At 50.0% G+C, this 18388-nt stretch overlaps 1 protein-coding gene across 7 annotated transcripts in view; it reads right to left on the reverse strand.

Annotated features, from left to right (window-relative positions):
- DOK4 (docking protein 4) overlaps positions 1–17038 on the reverse strand; it is a 24175-nt gene extending 7137 nt beyond the window's left edge. For 2 of the 7 annotated variants that reach the window (XM_012447881.3, XM_012447877.3), the window contains exons 1-2: positions 6245–6427; positions 83–328 (exon numbers count right to left, since the gene is read on the reverse strand). In XM_012447881.3, the coding sequence (XP_012303304.1) occupies positions 83–148 (66 nt within the window). In that variant the 5' untranslated portion in view covers positions 149–328; positions 6245–6427. Of the gene's footprint in view, positions 1–82; positions 457–990; positions 1047–6244; positions 6428–17023 lie in introns of those variants that run through there. The other 5 variants (XM_064383107.1, XM_012447876.3, XM_012447880.3 and 2 more) reach the window with 4 other exon arrangements.
- Between the last annotated feature and the right edge of the window lie 1350 nt (positions 17039–18388).

An 18388-nucleotide genomic window follows, 5' to 3' on the forward strand; every position in this document is an offset into this window, starting at 1 on the left:
CACGCCATGCCTTCTGTGTCCGGACTGAGTCCTCGGGCCCCCATCCCTCAGCAGGGCCCCTCCGAAGCTCAGGGTCACTCACCCCGAGCTTTCTGCTCTTCATCTTCACGTAGCCTTGCTTGACAATGTCGCTGAAATTGGTCGCCATGGTTCCCCTACCTTTTGGGGGCTCGGGGCCTGGTAGAGGCGAGGGAAGGATGCCCAGGTGCCTGGGTCTCCGGCTTCTCCAATCACCTGTTCCAGACACTCCGTCGGGGCTGCCGCGAGGGGCTGCTCCTCACCTTGCCTGCCTCAGCATTGTTCTAGCAGCTCCTTCGCCCCGCGCCTGCTGGAAATAAAAATGACAGGGAGATTAGAGACAGTGACATCTTTCTCTTCCTCTCGCTGTCTCGCTCTCTTTTTTCCTTCCTCTTCCCACACTCCTCCCTCTCCCTCCCTCCCTCTCTCCTCCCGCCCTTCTTCCTTCCCTTCCCTCCCCACCCCAGTACGACAGAACCATTCAGGAAAACCGAGGTGGAGGCAGCAGGCGAGGAAAATGGTCCAGCCCAGTCCCCTCCCTCATGGCTGGGGCTGGCACTTAACCCCTTCCTGGGAGGACTGGCTCAGCTCCTGCTGTGGAGGTGGGGACTCCGGAAGGGAAGTGGCCAGGAGCTGCTGTCCCTCAGCATTTCAGGCTGGTGGCCCCATCAACTGTGATAACTTTGGGGCAAATTGGGGGCAAATTGAGGGCAACTTGCCATGAGCAAAAGCTCCTTTCTGGGTACAAGAGCCCCCAGGGGTAGGGGGAAAGCAGGAGCCTTCCCAGAGATGGGGGAGGGGGTCCCAGGAAAGGACCCCTGGGTGTCTGAGTGAACCTCATGCTCTGCAATGTTAAAGACTGTTTGCCTGGCCAGCTCAGCAGCACTCCCCGACCCAAACCCCTCTGCCCTCCTGCCCCACCCTATCCTCTACCTGTTTGTTTCTCTCCAGCCCCAGGCTAAGAATCACTACCTTGAGCCCCTGCAGAGCCTGCTCCCAGCCCCTGCAACTCTTCCGCAGCTCTGGGTGCTGCTTCCTGGGTGGGAGGGCAGAGTCCAGTGGGGCGGGCCCCAGATAAGCCTGAGGAATGTGCTAGGCCGGCTGGAGGTGGCCACTGTGGGAGCAGACGCCTTGCCCTGGCCCTGGGGTTGGGAACACTGGCCAGTCCATGAGGGTGGGGCCCGGGGTCTAACAGGCCACTAGGTCTGGCCAAACCAAGCAGGGCCTCCGTGTCCTGAGCAAGTGCAGGAGTTAAATACAGGCGAACCAGCCAGGGACTGGGGCAATACGACATTCAGGAGCCTGTGGGACACCAAGGGGAGGTAAACATGGAGCAGGAAATGGGGGTAGCAGCAGAGCCACCCCAAATCAGGCAGATCAACAGATAACAAAGACTCAGACTCAGAGGGAGACCTTAGCAATGACCCAATCTAACCTCTTCATCTTATAGATGGGGAAAGTAAAGTTGCCCAGAGAGGGTAAGCTACATGACTAAGGTCACACAGGAGGCCTGGGGCAGAGCCAGGGATGAAGGAGAAGGTCCAGGGTGGTGATGGAGGCCAGCCTAGGGGGGAGCATCCTGCCGCTATCTCTGGCTGCCTGCCACCACCTAAGCCTTCTCTGCCCGCCAGCCTCGGGGGCAGGGCTATGCCAGCAATGTGGACCCGGTGTCTACAGGATCACCGGGTGGGATGGGAGCAGCATTTCTGGGGTCAGCTGGGTATCTGTGCAGCCAGAACGGGGCCCTGGGGCAGGCATGTTGCTGGTTGTGCCAGCAGCTTGGCATTAATTAATGTCCTAGAGGCCTGTCTGTTGAGTGCCTAACAAGGAACAGATGGGACTACCCCAGTGGGCACACGCAAACAAGGGAGGGGCAGAGGGGGTAATGCTCCCCTATCCCACTTGCACCCGATAGCCCCCTCAATTCCACTCCTGCCCATTCACTGCCTCTATCCTAGCTTCCTGGGGTCCGAGACCCTCCAACAGCTAGGCAGTCCACTTCTTCCTGTAAGGTCTGGTCTGGGGTCCTTCACTGGCAACTGATCGCCAACAGCTCTGCCACATCTGGGCTCTGGCAGCCAGAGATGGGTCAGTTTTCTCAGCTCGTTCTTCACTGCCTGCCTCTGGAGCTGCCTTCTCCCCAGAGCAACTGCAGTTCCCCTCCAAGATGCTTAGCAGGCTGGCTGCTGGCTGTGGGTCCACAGTGTGGAAGCCCCCTGTCAACACACCTACAGGAAGCCACTGGGCCCCTGGGTCCATCCAAGGTAGCCCAGACATAGCATAGTCAGGAGTGTGAATCGAGCTGGCTGTGTAGTCCTGGGCAAGCTGCTTAAGACCCTGTGCCTCAATTTCCCCATTGGAAAAAATGTGAATAAATCCACCTACTTTAAATGAGGAAATGAATCCATGAGGCACCTGCCTGCTCACTTAGGACCCTTTTTGGTTTCTTCTTTTGAGACAGGGTCCTACTCTGTCACCCAGGCTGGAGTGCAGGGTGCGAGCATGGCTTACTGCAGCCTCAACCACCCAGGCTCAAGTGATCCACCCACCTCAGCCTCCTGAATAGCTGGGACCACAGGTACACACCACCATGCCTGGCTAATTTTTAAAAACTTGTTTGTAGAGACAGGTTTTCACCATGTTGCCCAGGGTAGTCTCAAACTCCTAGGGCCAAGTGATCTGCACTGCTCGGCCTCCCTAAGTGCTAAGATTACAGGTGTGAGCAACTGCGCCTGGCCAGAGCTTCTACCTTGAAAACTCCAAGGGCTGTGTGTGTGTGTGTGTGTGTGTGTGTGTGTTTTCCTTCAAGAGTTGCTGCCCAGACAGGGTGATGAAACCACCCGAAGCCAGCCTGCTCTTTCCCAGTGTCACCCCACCAGGGACTGTGGCCTCAAGCTCTCAGGAGTGCTCCTGCTGCATCTGTCATAGGCCCCACCCTGTCCCATACCCCAGGTCCCCAGCGGGAAGAATGACCTTCATGGGGAAGACTGGGTGGCAAAGTCCTGGCAGCTTGCTCCAGCCCTGAGTCATAGGGACCCCTGGCCACACTTAGTCCCCAGTGAGGTTTGCAAGAGCAAGACTTAACCTAGGACCCAAAATGGTGTGGCAAACGGGGGTTGGGAAGAAGAGGAGGGAAGGGTCAGGGCCAACAGGTGGACCCACAAATTTGACAGGCAATGGGGTCAAGCGGTGGGGGTGCCCAGAACCAACCCATCCTCCAGAGGGACTGCACTGTATTAAGCAAGTAAGGTGGTCCCCAAGCCGAGCCGGTGAACACCCAATAGGACAGCAAGAAGTAGAGGGCAGGCCGGGCACAGTGGCTCACACCTGTAATCCCAACACTTTGGGAGGCCAATGTGGGAGGATCTCTTGGGGCCAGGAGTTCAAGACCAGCCCGGGCAACATAGGGAGACCCTGTCTCTACAAAAAATGAAAAAATCAGCTGGGCATGTGGCATGTGCTTGTAGTCATAGCTACTGGGGAGGGTGAGGTGGGAGGATCACTTGAGTTTAGGAATTCCAGGCAGCAGTGAGCTATGATCAAGCCACTGCACTCCAGCCTGGGTGATAGGGAAAAACTCTGTCTCCAAAAAATTTCAAAAAATTAATGAAAAAAATTAAAAACAAGTGGAGGGCAGCTGAGGATGGGCAGGCCAGGAATTGGGTGAAGCAGCCCCTGCCCTGTTTGTCCCTGCGGCCACTGTCCCCATCACTCCTGAGCCACCGCCAGCCTCACAGGCCTGCAGCAGGAAGAATGCTTACTACTTCAAGAGGACCTGAGGTCTTGGGTCCTTCCCCAGCACTAGGCATGGAGCCTGTGAGCTCCGAGCTCCCAGCTAAGCAGGTTGTCCAGCAGCCCCTCTCAGGGTTCCAGTGGGGGAGGAGAGGAGCAGCTGCCCTCCATCCTGCCTCCCAGCTTGGTACCAACACCGCTGCTTACCCAGGGACAGTACCTGCCCGGTGCCTGGCCACCACAGGCTCCTGTGCAGGGAGAGCCAGCTCCAAAACGCTCCTTCAGGGTAGGGGGGCAGGGAGACTCCAGGGCCCTCTGTGCCCACCTGCCCCATGGGGCAGTCACTCTGAGCACTCCCTCCCGCACCTGGATTCTGCCTGGAGGCTTTGGCTCCAGAACAAACACTACTCGCTGAGGCTAGCAACCAATGACTGAGCGGGCGGCTGCCTGGCTGGCTGGGCCTCCCCACCCCTGACAGATCGGATCTTATCGGGGCTGCAGGAACAGCCCTACCTGGCCACCATCTCACTGTTGTCTGGCTGTCTCCACCCCACGGCGAAGATCGGATCTGTGGGATTCTTTCCAGCACCAGGGCCATTTCCCATCACCTGCCACTCTGCCCCCACCCTACCCCCCAGATTGTTATCAGGGCAGGCTGGGAGGTCTCCCAACAGATCCCCATAGGGGCCACCACCTGAAACGTGGCAAGTCTCATCAAGGTGGATGGCAAAGACAGACCAAATACCCACCTAGGCAGAGAAGGACAGCAGAAGGAGGGGGCATCTGAACAGCCATGGTCCCCCAGTCCCTTAAGCCAGGAGAGTAAGGCTGTGGCCTGGTACCACTCTGCTCTCCTGGGTCCCCTACCCACCACTCAACATGCCAACCCCACTCCCCTCGAGGGACCACTGCACTGGTTGTTTCCCACCTATAACACCGTTCCCTCACATGCTCAAGGTTCATTCCACCGCTTCATTCACCTCCTCCAGGAGGCCTTCCCTGACTACCTTCACCAGAGGAACCCTGCTAGTCAGCCTCTCTCACAACATCAGGTGCGGCTGTCTTCATCACACACCACCATGGGATTTTCTTGTTCCTACATCTGTCCATTTGTTTCTGGCCACAGAGAGACATCTGGAATGTCAGCTCCCTGGTGGCTCGTCCTCATCTGTCTAGTCAACAGCTCTATCTAGCTCCCAGAATGGTGCCCGATGGGGAGGAGGTGCTCAATATTTGGGGGCTGAACTCATAATTCTCTCTAGGACTTATCCTCCTCCCCATCCTTTCTTCCACCACCACCAGCCTCTATCTGGCTGGACCCGGCTCAGCTTCCAGAGGTGGCATGGCCAGCAGGCAGTCTGTTACTGGAGAACCAGCTGCGCCCAAGACCCGCAGTTTGGTTCAGAGCTGCCTCAGGGAAGAGCATGCTGCTGACACCTAGGCCAGGCCTGGTCAGACGGCCCCACCTTGGCCGGGGTTGTGGGGTGAGGTCATGCCCAACTCTGCTGCCCTGCCCAGGAGGGCAGTGCTGGGAGTAACCAGTACTAGCACAGCAAGGCAAGCAACGGGAAGAGGAGGCACAGCTCCTGGGACTCAGTGGGGGGCGGAGGCAGGAAGAACCTGTACTGGTGCCACATCCCTCTGAAAGGGTCCAGGAAAGAACCTGCCCTAAGCAAGCCCACCCCACACTGCCCAAGTGGGGTCTCCTAGAGCTGCTGCCAGGACCCTCGCTGCCCCAGCCATCAGACCCCTCCAACCCACACCCTCCATCGAAGCGGAAGCGCCCCAGCAACTGACGTGTCCCCTTGGCCTGGGGCAGGCAGGCTGCACAGAGCCCCAGCTCTGCCACATCACCCAGGTGCCCAGCCTCCGCTCATGCCCCTTTTCAGCAACAGAAAGCATGTAACTGGATCCAGGGCCTTGCGGGCCACTGGGGAGAAGGTGGACAGGACCTTGGTGGCCAGTGGAGAAAGGTTCAAGGACAGGAGGCAGCTGGTCATGAGTTTGGGCTGTGGGTAGAAACTCCACAGGCAGGAGAGGGTCGGCAGTGGGGGTCAGCGTGGGTACAGAAAATCATCTCCTGGAATTTGGAGCAGTTGAGAGAACAGGAGGCCTGGGGAGGAGCAGGAAGGCAGAGAGGTTGGGAGCTGCCAGGGGCTGGGTAATGCCCCTTCCGGCTGGCAGGCCCAGGAGCGCAGGGCTTGGGTTGCTTCGATAGGGTTTGTGTGGCTGCGGGTGAGGTCAGCTCACGACAGGGGTTCCCACGGAGAGGAGAGCTGGGGGTGGGGAGAGCTCAGGGACTTTCAGGGCCCAGGCACTGGCTTTTGGGTGGCGGATCTCTGAGACCCCCACCCCAGAGTAGGAAGGTCCCATGGGATGGAGCGTCCTCAGGTTCGGGAAGCGACTGAGGGTCCCCACGGGTGGGAGTCGCCAAGGCTCTCGCGGGCTCTGCTCGGCCTATGTCCCCCTCCCTGCCTTGCGCCCCCCAATTTACCTGGGCGCCGAGGCCCGGGACAGGGCCGCCTGCTCGGCGGGGCCGCGGGGCAGGCTCATGCCCGCGTCACTGCGCGACCGGCGGGGGCGGCAGGGCGGCGGCGGCGCCGGGATCCAGGCGGGGACGGTGAGGGAGGCGCGGCCACCGGGCTCGGGATCCGGATCAGGCTGGGACTTCGCTCCGCTCCCTCCTCCGCCGGGTCCCGCCGCCGCGCCCCGCCCCCTGCCCCGCCCTGGCGGCCGGCCCCAGCCGTATTCCTCCGAGCCGCGGGACATGAGCTTCTGCCCAGGCACCCCCACTTCTGCCCTGGCACCTCCGCACCCGCTTCAGGTCGCCCCCGTTACCTCTGGCTCATTCCCACCGCCCCTCCCTGGGTCCCAAAACCCACATCGCCTTTCAGCCCCTGAAAGCTGAACTCCACATCAGCTCCCAGCCCCCCAAATCTCAAACCCTTCACTTCTTCAGGAATCACATACACACCCATTGCTCCCCTAACCCCTTCATGACTCTCTGGGCCCTCACTGCGCAGCTCCCCCAGCCCCACAGTGACCTCCTCCGCTACCCCTCCTCAAGTAGCCGCACCAGTGCCTCTGTCTCTCCTGATCTCCTCTCCACCCTCAAAACATCCAGTTTTCCCATTCTAGACTCCCCCCGAGACTTTGCCCTCAAGCCCAAACTTCATTCCCTTCCATTGCTCCCCCCACTCGGCCCCCAACCCCCTCACCTCTGCCCCTCGGGCCTATTGAGTCACTGATCTGTGGGAATCCCCAATCACAGGCCTCAGCTGTGCCAGGCAGGGACAGAAGTTGCCCAGTGCCTCCTCTGAGGAGAAACTGTCCCCCCTCTGATTTTCATGTCGGCAACTTTTTACACCAGGGTTTCTCAAAGTGTGGTCCCTGGACCAGAAGCCTCCCATCACCTTGAAACTTGTTTGAAATGCAAATTCCCTGCCCCACCCCAGACCTATGAAATCAGAATTTCTGGGAGTTTCCAGCAGAAACTTGTGTTTTAACAGGTTTCTAGGTGATTCTGATGCACACTAATGTGTAAGAACCACTGCTTTAGACCATATATACAAAACAAAACAATAGGCCACCTGAATAGCCAAGATCCTGAGAAATGAAAATGCCTCCATATCTGGCTACTGTCCAGGTGTCTCAGAGGAATAGGCCTAAAGCAGTGAGGGGCCAAGGATCCCAACACTCACCCATGGAACGCTTGCCCAGGGAGACTCCTGGGCCTCAGCCTTGCCCAGGAGCTGAAAAGGAGTCTGCCTCTGGATGTCTGAAAATTGCCCTGATGGTCATTGGGGTGTCTGTGATCAGCCTGAGCTAACCAACCACAGGCCCCATGGCCAAGCTAGCCTGGGCCTCGACCTCCTGACCTCTCTATGCATCTTTCAAACTTGACCTCACCTGCTTTGCTTCAAACCACAGCCCATAAAGCTCCCAGCACTTGATTCATCACAGTGAATTGTTTTTCAATACCAGAAACCTCTAGGGGAGCTTTGGCCAACAACAAGAACACAAATGAGTTTTCACAATAAAAAGGCATCTTTTTTTGTCACTGAGGCTAGAATGCAGTGGCGTGATCTCAGCTTAGGGCAACCTCTGCCTCGGGATTTAAGCAATCCTCCCCGCTCAGCCTCCTGAGTAGCTGGAACTACAGGGGTACACCACCACGCCTAGCTAATTTTTTCGGATTTTTTTTGTAGAGACAGGGTTTCACCGTGCTGCCCAGGCTGGTCTCAAACTCCTAAGTTCAAGCAATCCACCTGCCTCGGCCTCCCAAAGTGCTGGAATTACAGGCATGAGCCACTGTACCCAGTGTGATGATTTGCTTTTTCACTGTGGAATTTCAAGAGTTATATATTCTACCTGCTAGTCCTTTGTTGACTATGTCCTTTGCAAATATTCTCTCCCAGTCTGTAGCTTGTCTTGTCATCCACTTATGTCTTTCATAAAACAAAAGTTTCAAATTTTGATAAAGTCTGAATTACCCATTTTTTCTTTTATGGATCATGCTTTTGTTGCTCAATCTAAAAACTTTGAATTTTCTCCAATGTTTTATTCTGAAAATTCCATAATATTATTTTACATTCAAGTCGTAATTCATTTTGAGTTGGATTTTATAGGAGGGGTGAGATTTGATAAAGGTTTTGCTGTCGTTTTTTTGTTTGATTTCTTTTTCTTTTTTTCTTTTTTTGCCTGTGGATGTCTGATTGTTCTAGCTCTATTTGCTGAAAAGACTCTCATTGAATTGCGACTTTGTAAAAAATCAGATGGACATATTTCTGGATTCTCTGTTCTGTTTCATTCATCTGCATGTCTATCTCTCTGTTAATGACAGGACAGTCTTCATTACTACACCTATATAATAAGTCTTAAGGCCGGGAAAGGTTGCTCACGCCTAATAATCCCAGCACTTTGGGAGCCCAGGTGGGTGGATTACTATAGGTCAGGAGTTTAAGACCACCCTGGCCAATATGGTGAAACCCCATCTCCACTAAAAATACAAAATTAGCTAGGTATGGTGGTGTGTGCCTGTAATCCCAGCTACTCAGGAGACTGAGGCAGGAGCATTGCTTGAATCCAGAAGGCTGCGGTTGCAGTGAGCCAAGATCTCACCAATGTACTCCAGCCTGGGCAAAAAGAGTGAAACTCCGTCTCAAGAAAACAAAAATATTTTTGGCACCACAGACAGTTTCATGGAAGACAATTTTTCACGGATGTTGAGGGGTGTTTTCAGGATGACTCAAGCACAATATGTTTATTGTGCACTTTATTTCTATTACGATTACATTGTAATTATAATGAAATAATTTTATACAACTCACCGTAATGTAGAATCAGCAGGAGCCCTGAGCTTGTTTTCCTGCAACTAGACAGTCCCATCTGGGGGTGATGGGAGACAGTGACAGATCATCAGGCATTAGATTTTCATAAGGAGCGTGAAACCTAGATCCCTCACGTGTGCAGTTCACAGTAGGGTTTGCGCTCCTGTAAGAATCAATGTCACTGCTGGTCTGACAGGAGGTGGAGCTCAGGCGGTAATGTGAGCAATGCGGAGCAGCTGTAAATCCAGATGAAGCTCATTCGTAGCTGCTCACCTCTTACTATGCGGCCTGGTTCCTAACAGACCACAAACCAGTACTGGTCTGTAGCCCAGGGGTTGGAGACCCCTGAAGTAGACTGTTATTAATTCCTCCCAAGTTATTGGTTTGTTTGTTTGTTTGCGACAGGGTTTTACTCTGTCACCCAAGCTGGAGTGCAGTGGTGTGATCATAGCTCACTACAGCCTTGAGCTCCTGGGCTCAAGGAATCCTCTACCCTCAGCCTCCTGAGTAGCTAAGACTACCATGCTCAACTAATTTTTAAAATTATTTTGTAGAGACAGAGTTCTTGCTTTGTTGCCCAGGCTGGTCTTAATCTCCTGGCCTTAAGTGATCCTCCTAGCTTGGCCTCCCAAGTGTTGGGATTACAGGCATGAGCCACTGTGCCCAGCCCCAACTTATTCTTTTTTCAAAATTGTTTCAGCTGTCTTAGTAATATTCTCTATCTTTCTATGTAAATTTTAGGATAATGTTATCTATAGCTACAGAATATCTTGCTGGGATTCTGATAGAAATTACATTAAACCTGTATATCAATTGGGGAGCATTGACATTTTTACTATGCTGAGTCTTCCAATTCAAGAACACAGTATGTCTCTCCATTTATTTATTTATTTGTAATGTCTTTCATCAGCATTATGGCATTTTCAGCATACAGGTTCTATACACATTTTGTTAGCTTTCCACCTAATTATTTTATTTAATTATTTTTGGTGATTTAAAATTGTATTGCATTTTTAATTTTGTTGCCCATGAATGAGTTCATTGCTAGTATATGGAAGTAGTTTTGTATAATTATATTTTGCAATGTTGCTGAACATATTGGTTCTAGGAGTTTTTTTTTCTTTTTTTTTTTTTTTTGGTAGATTCTTTGAGATTTTCTACATAGATAATCACGTCATCTCCATGTAGAAAAGGTTTTTTTCCTTTTTTTATACCTATTTGTTAGTGCTTTATTGCATTGGCTAGAATTTCAGCACTATGGGCCAGGCCCGGTGCCTCATTGCTGTAATCCCAGCACTTTGGGAGGCTGAGGTGGGCAGATCATGAGGTCAGGAGTTCAAGACAAGCCTGGCCAACATGATGGAACCCCATCTCTGCTAAAAAAAAAAAACCCACAAAAATTAGCTGGGCATGGTGGCGTGTGCCTGTAATCTTACTACTTGGGAGGCTGAGGCAGGAGAATTGCTTGAACCGGGACCCAGGAGGCAGAGGTTGTAGTGAGCCGAGATTGCACCACTGCACTCTAGCCTGGGCTACAGAGCGAGAATCCATCTGGAAAAAAAAATTTCAGTACTATGTTGTAGTATGAGCTGACATCCTTGCCCTGTTGTGATCCTGGGGGAGACCATTCAATTTTTCATCATTAAGGACCAACGTTATTGGAAGGTTTTTTGGAGATGCTCTTTATCAAATTGTGGAAGTTCTCTGCTCTTTTAATTTTTGAGAGCTTTTATCATTAATAAATGTTTAATTTAGTCAAATGCTTTCCTATATTGACTGATACATGATTTTTCATCTTTAGCCTGTTTTTTTTCCCTTGAGACAGAGTCTTGTTCTCTTGCCCCGGCTGGAGTGCAATGGCACCATCTTGGCACACTGCAACCTCTGCCTCCCAGGTTCAAGCAATTCTCCTACCTCAGTCTCACAAATAGCTGGGATTACAGGTGCATGCCATCACACCCATCTTATTTTTGTATTATTAGTAGAGACAGGGTTTCACCATGTTAGCCAGGCTGGTCTTGAACTCCTGACCTCAGGTGATCCACCCGCCATGGCCTTCCAAAGTCCCGGGATTACAGGAGTGAGCCACTGCACCAGGCCAGTTTTCTTTTCTTTCTTTTTTTGTGCTACTTCTATCTGGTTTTAATATCAGGGTAATACTGACTTTATAAAATGAAATGAACAGAATTCACTTGTATTTTCTGAAAGCAATTTTGTAGAATTGGTGTTAATTTTTTAAATATTTGGTAGAATTATTCAACAAAAACATCTGAGTCTGGAGATGTAAAATACTAATAATTATTTTATATATATATATATATATATTTTAAAATAAAATGAGATGGGGGTCTCACTATGTTGCCCAGGCTAGTCTCGAACTCCTGGGCTCAAGTGATCCTCCTGCCCTGGCTTCCCAAAGAGATTTCTTTTTTGGGAGTTTTAAAATTTTAAATCTAATTTCCTTAATTGTTATAGGACTACTCAAATTAACGAATTGTAACAGTTTGTGTCTTTGGGGGAAGTCGTTATTTCATCTAAGTTGTCAACTTCATAATAACAAGCATTACCTTATTATTATTATTGATGTCTTCAGGGCTTATAGCAATATTCCTTATTTCACTCCTGATGTAAGTATTTGTGTCTTCTCTGACTCTTTTTTTTACTCTGTCAGTCTTGCTAGAGGTTTGTCAATTTTATTGATCTTTTCAAAAAACCAGATCTTTGTTCCACTAGTTCTCTCTCTCCCTCTCCCTCTCTTTCTCTCTCTCTCTCTTTTTAGATTTCATTGATTTCCGCTCTTAACTTTATTATTCCCTTACTTCTGCTGGTTTTGAATTTATTTTGCTGTTTTTTTTCTAGGTCTTTAAGGTGCCAATCTATCAAGTTTAGACGATATAGAGTTTAGATGACAGATTTAAGGCTTTTCCTCTTTTCTAATGTGAAATAACTTCCATGTTAGTGCTGCCTTAGGTGTAGTCCACAAATTTTGATATGTTTTACTTTCATTGTCATTCAGTTCAATGTATCTTTTAAAAAATTCCCTTGAAACTTTCTCTTTAGTCCATGGATCACTCAGAAGTGTGCTGTTTACTTTCTAAGTATTTGGAGAATTTCCTGTTATCTTTGTGTTACTGATTTCTCTGGTTCCATTGCAGCCAGAGAAAACACTCTGTAAGATGTCAATTCTTTTAAACTTGTGAAGGTTTGTTTTATGGCCCAAGACATGGTCTATCTTGGTATATGTTCAAGGGCACTTGAAAACAAGGTGTAGACCAGGCTCAGTGGTTCATTCCTGTAATCCCAGCACTTTGGGAGGCTGAGGTGGGCGGATCACTGGAGGCCAGGAGTTTGAGACCAGCCTGGACAACATGGTGAAACCCCATCTCTGCTAAAAATACAAAAATTAGCCAGACGTGCTTGCTTGAGCCCAGGAGGCGGAGAGTGCAGTGAGCCACCGAGATTGTGCCACTGCACTCCAGCCTGGGTGACAGAGCAAGACTCTGTCTCAAAAAAAAAAAAAAAGTATGTTCTCCTGTTCTGAGGTAGAGCATTTTAGAAATATCAGTTGTACTATAAATAGCTGGAGAGAGGGGTTGATATCTCCAACTATACATAGGAATTTGTCAGTTTCTTCTTACAGTTCTGTAAGTTTTTGTTTCGCATATTTTGAAGTTCTCTTGTTGGTACATGTGTATTAAGGATTTCGATATCTTCTTGATGGACACTGTTGCTGTTATATACTGTCCCTTTCTGTCTTTCTGTCTCTGATAGTTTTCTTTGCTCTAGAGTCTATTGCGATTGTTAATTTTAGGAGTCAACTTGATTGGGTTAAGGGATACCAAGATAGCTGGAAAAGCATTGTTTCTTTTTTCTTTTCTTTTCTCTTTCTTTTTTTTGAGACAGAGCAAGACTCTGTCTTCCTGGGTTCAAGCAATTCTCCTGCCGTAGCCTCCTGCGTAGCTGGGACTACAGGCATGAGCCACCATGCCCAGCTAATTTTTGTATTTTTAGTAGATATGGGGTTTCACCATGTTGGCCAGGCTGGTCTTGAACTCCTGGTGTCAGGGTATCTGCCCACTTCGGCCTCCCAAAGTGCTGGGATTACAGGCGTGAGCCACCCAGTCTGAAAAGCATTATTTCTGGGTGTGTCTTTGAGGGTGTTTCCAGAGAAGAATGTGATGTGAATGGTTGAACTGAATGGGGAAGATCTGCCAGTGATGTGGGCAGACATCTTCCAGTTGGCTGGGGCCCCCAGAGAGAACAAAGAGGTAGAAGAAAGGCAAATTCACTCTCTCTTCTGGAGCTGGAACACCCTTCTACTGGCCTTGAACATTAGAACTCCAGGCTCTCTGGCCTTTGACACTGGGACTTGCATCAGTGGCCCCTGAGTTCTCCAGCCCTCAGCCTCAGACTGAGAGTTATATCATTGGCTTCCTCGCTCTGCGGGTTTTGGATTTGAACTGAGTCACACCACCAGCATCCCTGAGTCTCCAGCTTGCAAATGGCCTGTGGTAGGACTTCTCAGCCTCTGTAATGGAGGGAGCCAATTCCCCTAATAAATCCCCTCTCTTCTATCTATTTATCTCTTTCTCTCTCCTAGTCTGTCTCTCTGAAGAACCCTAACTAATACATCTACTTTAGCAGATGTTAATGTAGTCCCATCTGCTTTTCTTTGACTAGTGTTTGCATGATATATCTTTTTTCTTTTATTTTTTATTTTTTTCTTCTTCTTCTTTTTTTTAAAGATGGGGTTTCACCATGTTGGTCAGGCTGGTTTTGAACTCTCGACCTCAGGTGATCCACCCGCCTTGGCCTCCAAAGTGCTTGGATTACAGGTGTGAGCCACCACGCCCGGCCGATATATCTTTTTTTCATTCTTTAATTTTCAATCTGCCTGTATCATTGTATTTGAAATGAGCCTCTTGGATACAGCATTTAGTTGCCTCATGTTTTTAAATCCAATCCAGTCTGCCAATCTCATCTTTTGATTGGTGTATTTAGGCCATTTGCATTTAATGTAATTATTGATATGCTAGGCCTTCAGTTTATCTTTTTTTTCTTTTAACTGTTTGTTCTGTTTTTTATTTCTATGGTTTCTTTTTCCTGCCTTCCTATGTGTGACTTAAACAGTTTCTTTTTTTTTTTTTTTTTTTTTTTTTGAGATGGAGTCTTGCTCTGTCACTCAGGCTGGAGTGCAGTGGTGCGATCTCAATTCACTGCAAACTCTGCCTCCGGGGTTCAAGCGATTCTCCTGCTTCAGTCTTCCAAATAACGGGGATTACAGTTGGCCACCACCATGCCTGGTTAATTTTGCATTTTTAGTAGAGATGGGGTTTCTCCATGTTGATCAGGCTGGTCTCGAACTCCCGACCTCAGGTGATCCCTCCACCTTGGCGTCCCAAAGTGCTGGGATTATAGGTGTGAGCCACCACGCCTGGCCAAGCCTATCGTATTTACCCATAAGTTTGCTTACCATGTTCTTTCATCCCTCCTGATTATCCAAGATTTCTTCTTTTATTATTTCTGTTTGGAGAATTTTATTTAGCCATTTTTTAGGCTAGGTGTAAATTCTCTTAGTTTCTTTTATCTTAAAATGTCCAGATTTGCCCTTCATTCCTGAAGAACATTCTCACTGGGCATAGAATTCCGGGTTGATGGTTCTTTTCATTCAGCCTTAAAATATCTTGTTCTACCTCCTTCTGACCACCATGGTTTCTGATGAGAAATTTGCTGTCATTGGAATTGTGTTTCCCTTATCTGCGAGGTATTATTTTCTCCAGGCACTTTCAAGACTTTTTTATCTTTATCTTTAGTTCTCAAAAGTTTAATTATGAGGTATTTTGGAGTGGATTTCTTTGGGTTGCCTCTTTGAGGTTCACTCAGATTCTTGAATCTATAGGCTTATGTCCTTTACCAAATTTGGACAGATTTCAGCCATTATTTCTTTTTCTTTTCTTTTTTTTTTTGAGACCGAGTCTTGCTCTGTCTCCCAGGCTGGAGTGCAATGGCATGATCTCCGCTCACTGCAACGTCTGCCTCCTGGGTTCAAGCGATTCTCCTGCCTCAGCCTCCTGCGTAGCTGGGACTGCAAACATGAGTCACCACACCCAGCTGATTTTTGTATTTTTATTAGATACGGGATTTCACCATGTTGGCCAGGCTGATCTTGAACTCCTGGCCTCAGGTGATCTGCCCCTCTTGGCCTCCCGAAGTGCCTGGCCTCAGTCATTATTTCTTTGAGTACTTTTTAAGCCCTGTCTTTCTTCTCTCTTTCAGGGACTCCGATGGCACGAATATTAAATCTTTTGTTACAGTCCCACAGGTCCTGTATTTTTCAGTGTAGTTTCTCTTTGATGTTCAAATTGGGCAATTTCTGTTGTTCTCTCTTCCATTTCACTGACTCTTTCCTGTTCCCTGATTCTGCTATTCAGCCCACCCACTGAGGTTTTTATTTCAGTTATCGTGTTTTTCAGTTCTAAAATTCCCAGTTCTTGGATTACCAAGAATTGATTGAGTGGAGACTGAAGGGTGCGTCTTAGCTGCAGCCTGATGTCTCTCTGGTTGTGAGGCCATTGGCAAGCGCTTCTCCTTCCTGGAACCTCAGGGCCCACAATCATGAGTGGGGCTGGGCGTGGTGGCTCACAATTGTAATCTCAGTACTTTGGGAGGCCGAGGCTGGAGGATCACTTGATGCCAGGAGTTTGAGAACAGCCTGGGCAACATAATGAGATCCTCTTCTTTAAAAAAAATTGTTAAATATTAGCCAGGTGTGGTGGTGCATACCTATAGTCCTAGCTACTCAGGAGGCTGAGGTGGGCGGATGGCTTGAGCCCAGGAGTTGGGGGCTGCAGTGAGCTACGATAGTGACACTGGACTCCAGCCTGGGTGACAGAGCAAGACCCTGTCTCAAAAAATAAATTAATTAAATAAAATCATGAGTGGGACCCGGGGCTGCACTGAAATGTATAGATGACGGTCTCCCCTCCATCCCCCAGCACTGCCTAGGGAAGATAAATGAGGATGGTGTGACTGGGCACACCCCTCCAGCTCATGGCCAGGAGCCTCAGCCTGTTTCAGTCCAGCATTGATGCTGGGCCTGAGGCCAGGAGGGGCTGGGGGCAGTGCGCTGGTCCCAGCTGTGTTTGCTTTGTTAGATCCTGTGGGCCCAAGCCTGCAGAGCGAAAAGGCCACCGTCACTGTCGTGGGAGGCTTGTAGTTCATTCAGCCCCAAACGGCCCTCGCCTGGGCCCCTCAGTCCCCACACCACCCCCAAAAGAGCCCATGGCGGGTGGGTAGGGGAGAAGCAATCACATCCCCACATGCTGGAGCCTGTTCCAAGAGCCTTATGTCTATTTCCTCGTGATTGTAGGAGGAGAGACACTCTATTCATCACCCTCATCACCAGGCAGATGGATTTCATTTTCCTACATTTTCATTCCTCGGCCAACACTTTCTAGGTGGAGAGACTGGTTTTGCTCCTCACCTGAGCATTATTGGGGCTTTTGGTGGCTCTGGGTGCTGGTTCTTGCCTCAGTTTGTCTGGGAGGGAGTGGATTTGAGCAGCTAGGAAGAAGTGAGATGGCAGGGCCAAGCTGGATGCTCTCCTGGGCAGTATCTGGTGGAGCCTGGGTTGTGATGGCAGCCCCAGGACGGCGCCCAAACCTGGGGCTTCCCTGGCCCTCCTTGGCCGGGAAGAAACACCAAGGCCCTGGTAAGCATGACCTCCAGTCAGAATGTGATGCCTAGGGAAACTGAGGCAATGAGTAAGGACAGCGAATGAGGTGGACTCAGCTCTGCACCTCTGTTTCCCCCTGGAAATGGGGGTGGGTGAACCTCACATGGCCTGCCCAAGAAGCCGTGCTCTAAAGGGAGAGAAGATCCCAGGCAGAGAAGGAGGGTGGTGCTGAAGTGCGTAGCCCTGGTTCCACATTTGGGCAACTCACCTCACCTCTCTGTGCCTCAGCTTTGCCGTCTGTAACGTGGGGTTGATGAGGGTGATGAATAGAGTGTCTCTCCTCCTACAATCACGAGGAAATAGACATAAGGCTCTTGGAACAGGCTCCAGCATGTGGGGATGTGATTGCTTCTCCCCTACCCACCCGCCATGGGCTCTTTTGGGGGTGGTGTGGGGACGGTATTCTGCGAGGGGTTACATACCGGACTCAGGGCCTAACCCAGGCATCCACTGGGAGAGGGAGGGAAGGAGGGGGCATCCCTGGCACTTGGAAATCTGCACTGAAAGTGGAGGCGGGGAAGGATCTGGGGTCAATCCCAGTTCCACCTTGGGTCCTTTTGCCATTAGGAGCCTCAATTTCCTCCTCTGGAAATGAGAACACTAAGTTCAGTGAATAAGATCTGTGGAGGCATCCACCTGGTTCATGGAGTGGAGGGAGGCCTGTTACCACAAGTACTGAGGGTTTTTTGGTTTTGGTTTTGGTTTTTGAGATAGGGTCTCACACTCTGTTGCCCAGGCTTGAGTGCAGTGGTGCGCTCATGGCTCACTGCAACCTCGAACTCCTGGGCTCAAGCCATCCTCCTGCCTCAGCCCCCTGAGTAGTTGGGACTACAGATATGCACCACCATGCCTGCTTGGCTAATTTTTATATTTTTTGTAGAAACAGGGGTCTGTGTTTCCCAGGCTGGCCTCAAACTCCTGGCCTCAAGTAGTCCTCCAGCTTTGGCCTCCCAAAGTGCTGGGATTACAGGTGTGAGCCACTACGCCCAGCCACTCACTGTTTTAATCATCTTCTCTGGGCCTTAGCCCCTCAAGCCTGAAGTTTTCACCCAGGAAAGGCAAAGACCTTCGGTGAGATGACTTTTCCATGCCCTTGACCTCAAACTACGTTTACACCGCACGCAAAAGTTTTCAGGGAATTTTTGCCCGAGCGTTTCCCAAGTCTGGCCATTCTAGCTACTCTGTGATTTTTGCCAGATTCAAGCATCACCTCTACTTTTATTTGCTCAAGACCTTTCTTTAAATCACCTCACATTTTTCTATTTGCCTCAAGAACAAACTATATAAATAAAATACCTTGAAAATAAGACAAGCACATTCATCTGGGGCTGGCAAACAATGCCTGTCTGGAAAGCTCTGAGGCTTTTGTTAAAAGGACACATGTCAGAGAGAGGCCAGACCCACACTAACACCTGTCTGAGGCTTTCCACTTGACAATAGTCAGAGAAGGAAAAGAAAAACGAATAGGATATGGCTTTCTCATAGTTCAGCCCAACATTGGTTAAGGCTGTTTTGTGGAGTATGGCTCACATCACTGCATGTATCACTGTGGTGTGTTCCACACCTGGGAGGC

This window comes from Aotus nancymaae, unplaced genomic scaffold, assembly GCF_030222135.1.
Source record: "Aotus nancymaae isolate 86718 unplaced genomic scaffold, 86718_ANA_hifiasm-v0.15.2.pri h1tg000030l, whole genome shotgun sequence".
In the NCBI taxonomy this organism is placed as follows: Eukaryota; Metazoa; Chordata; class Mammalia; order Primates; family Aotidae; genus Aotus; species Aotus nancymaae.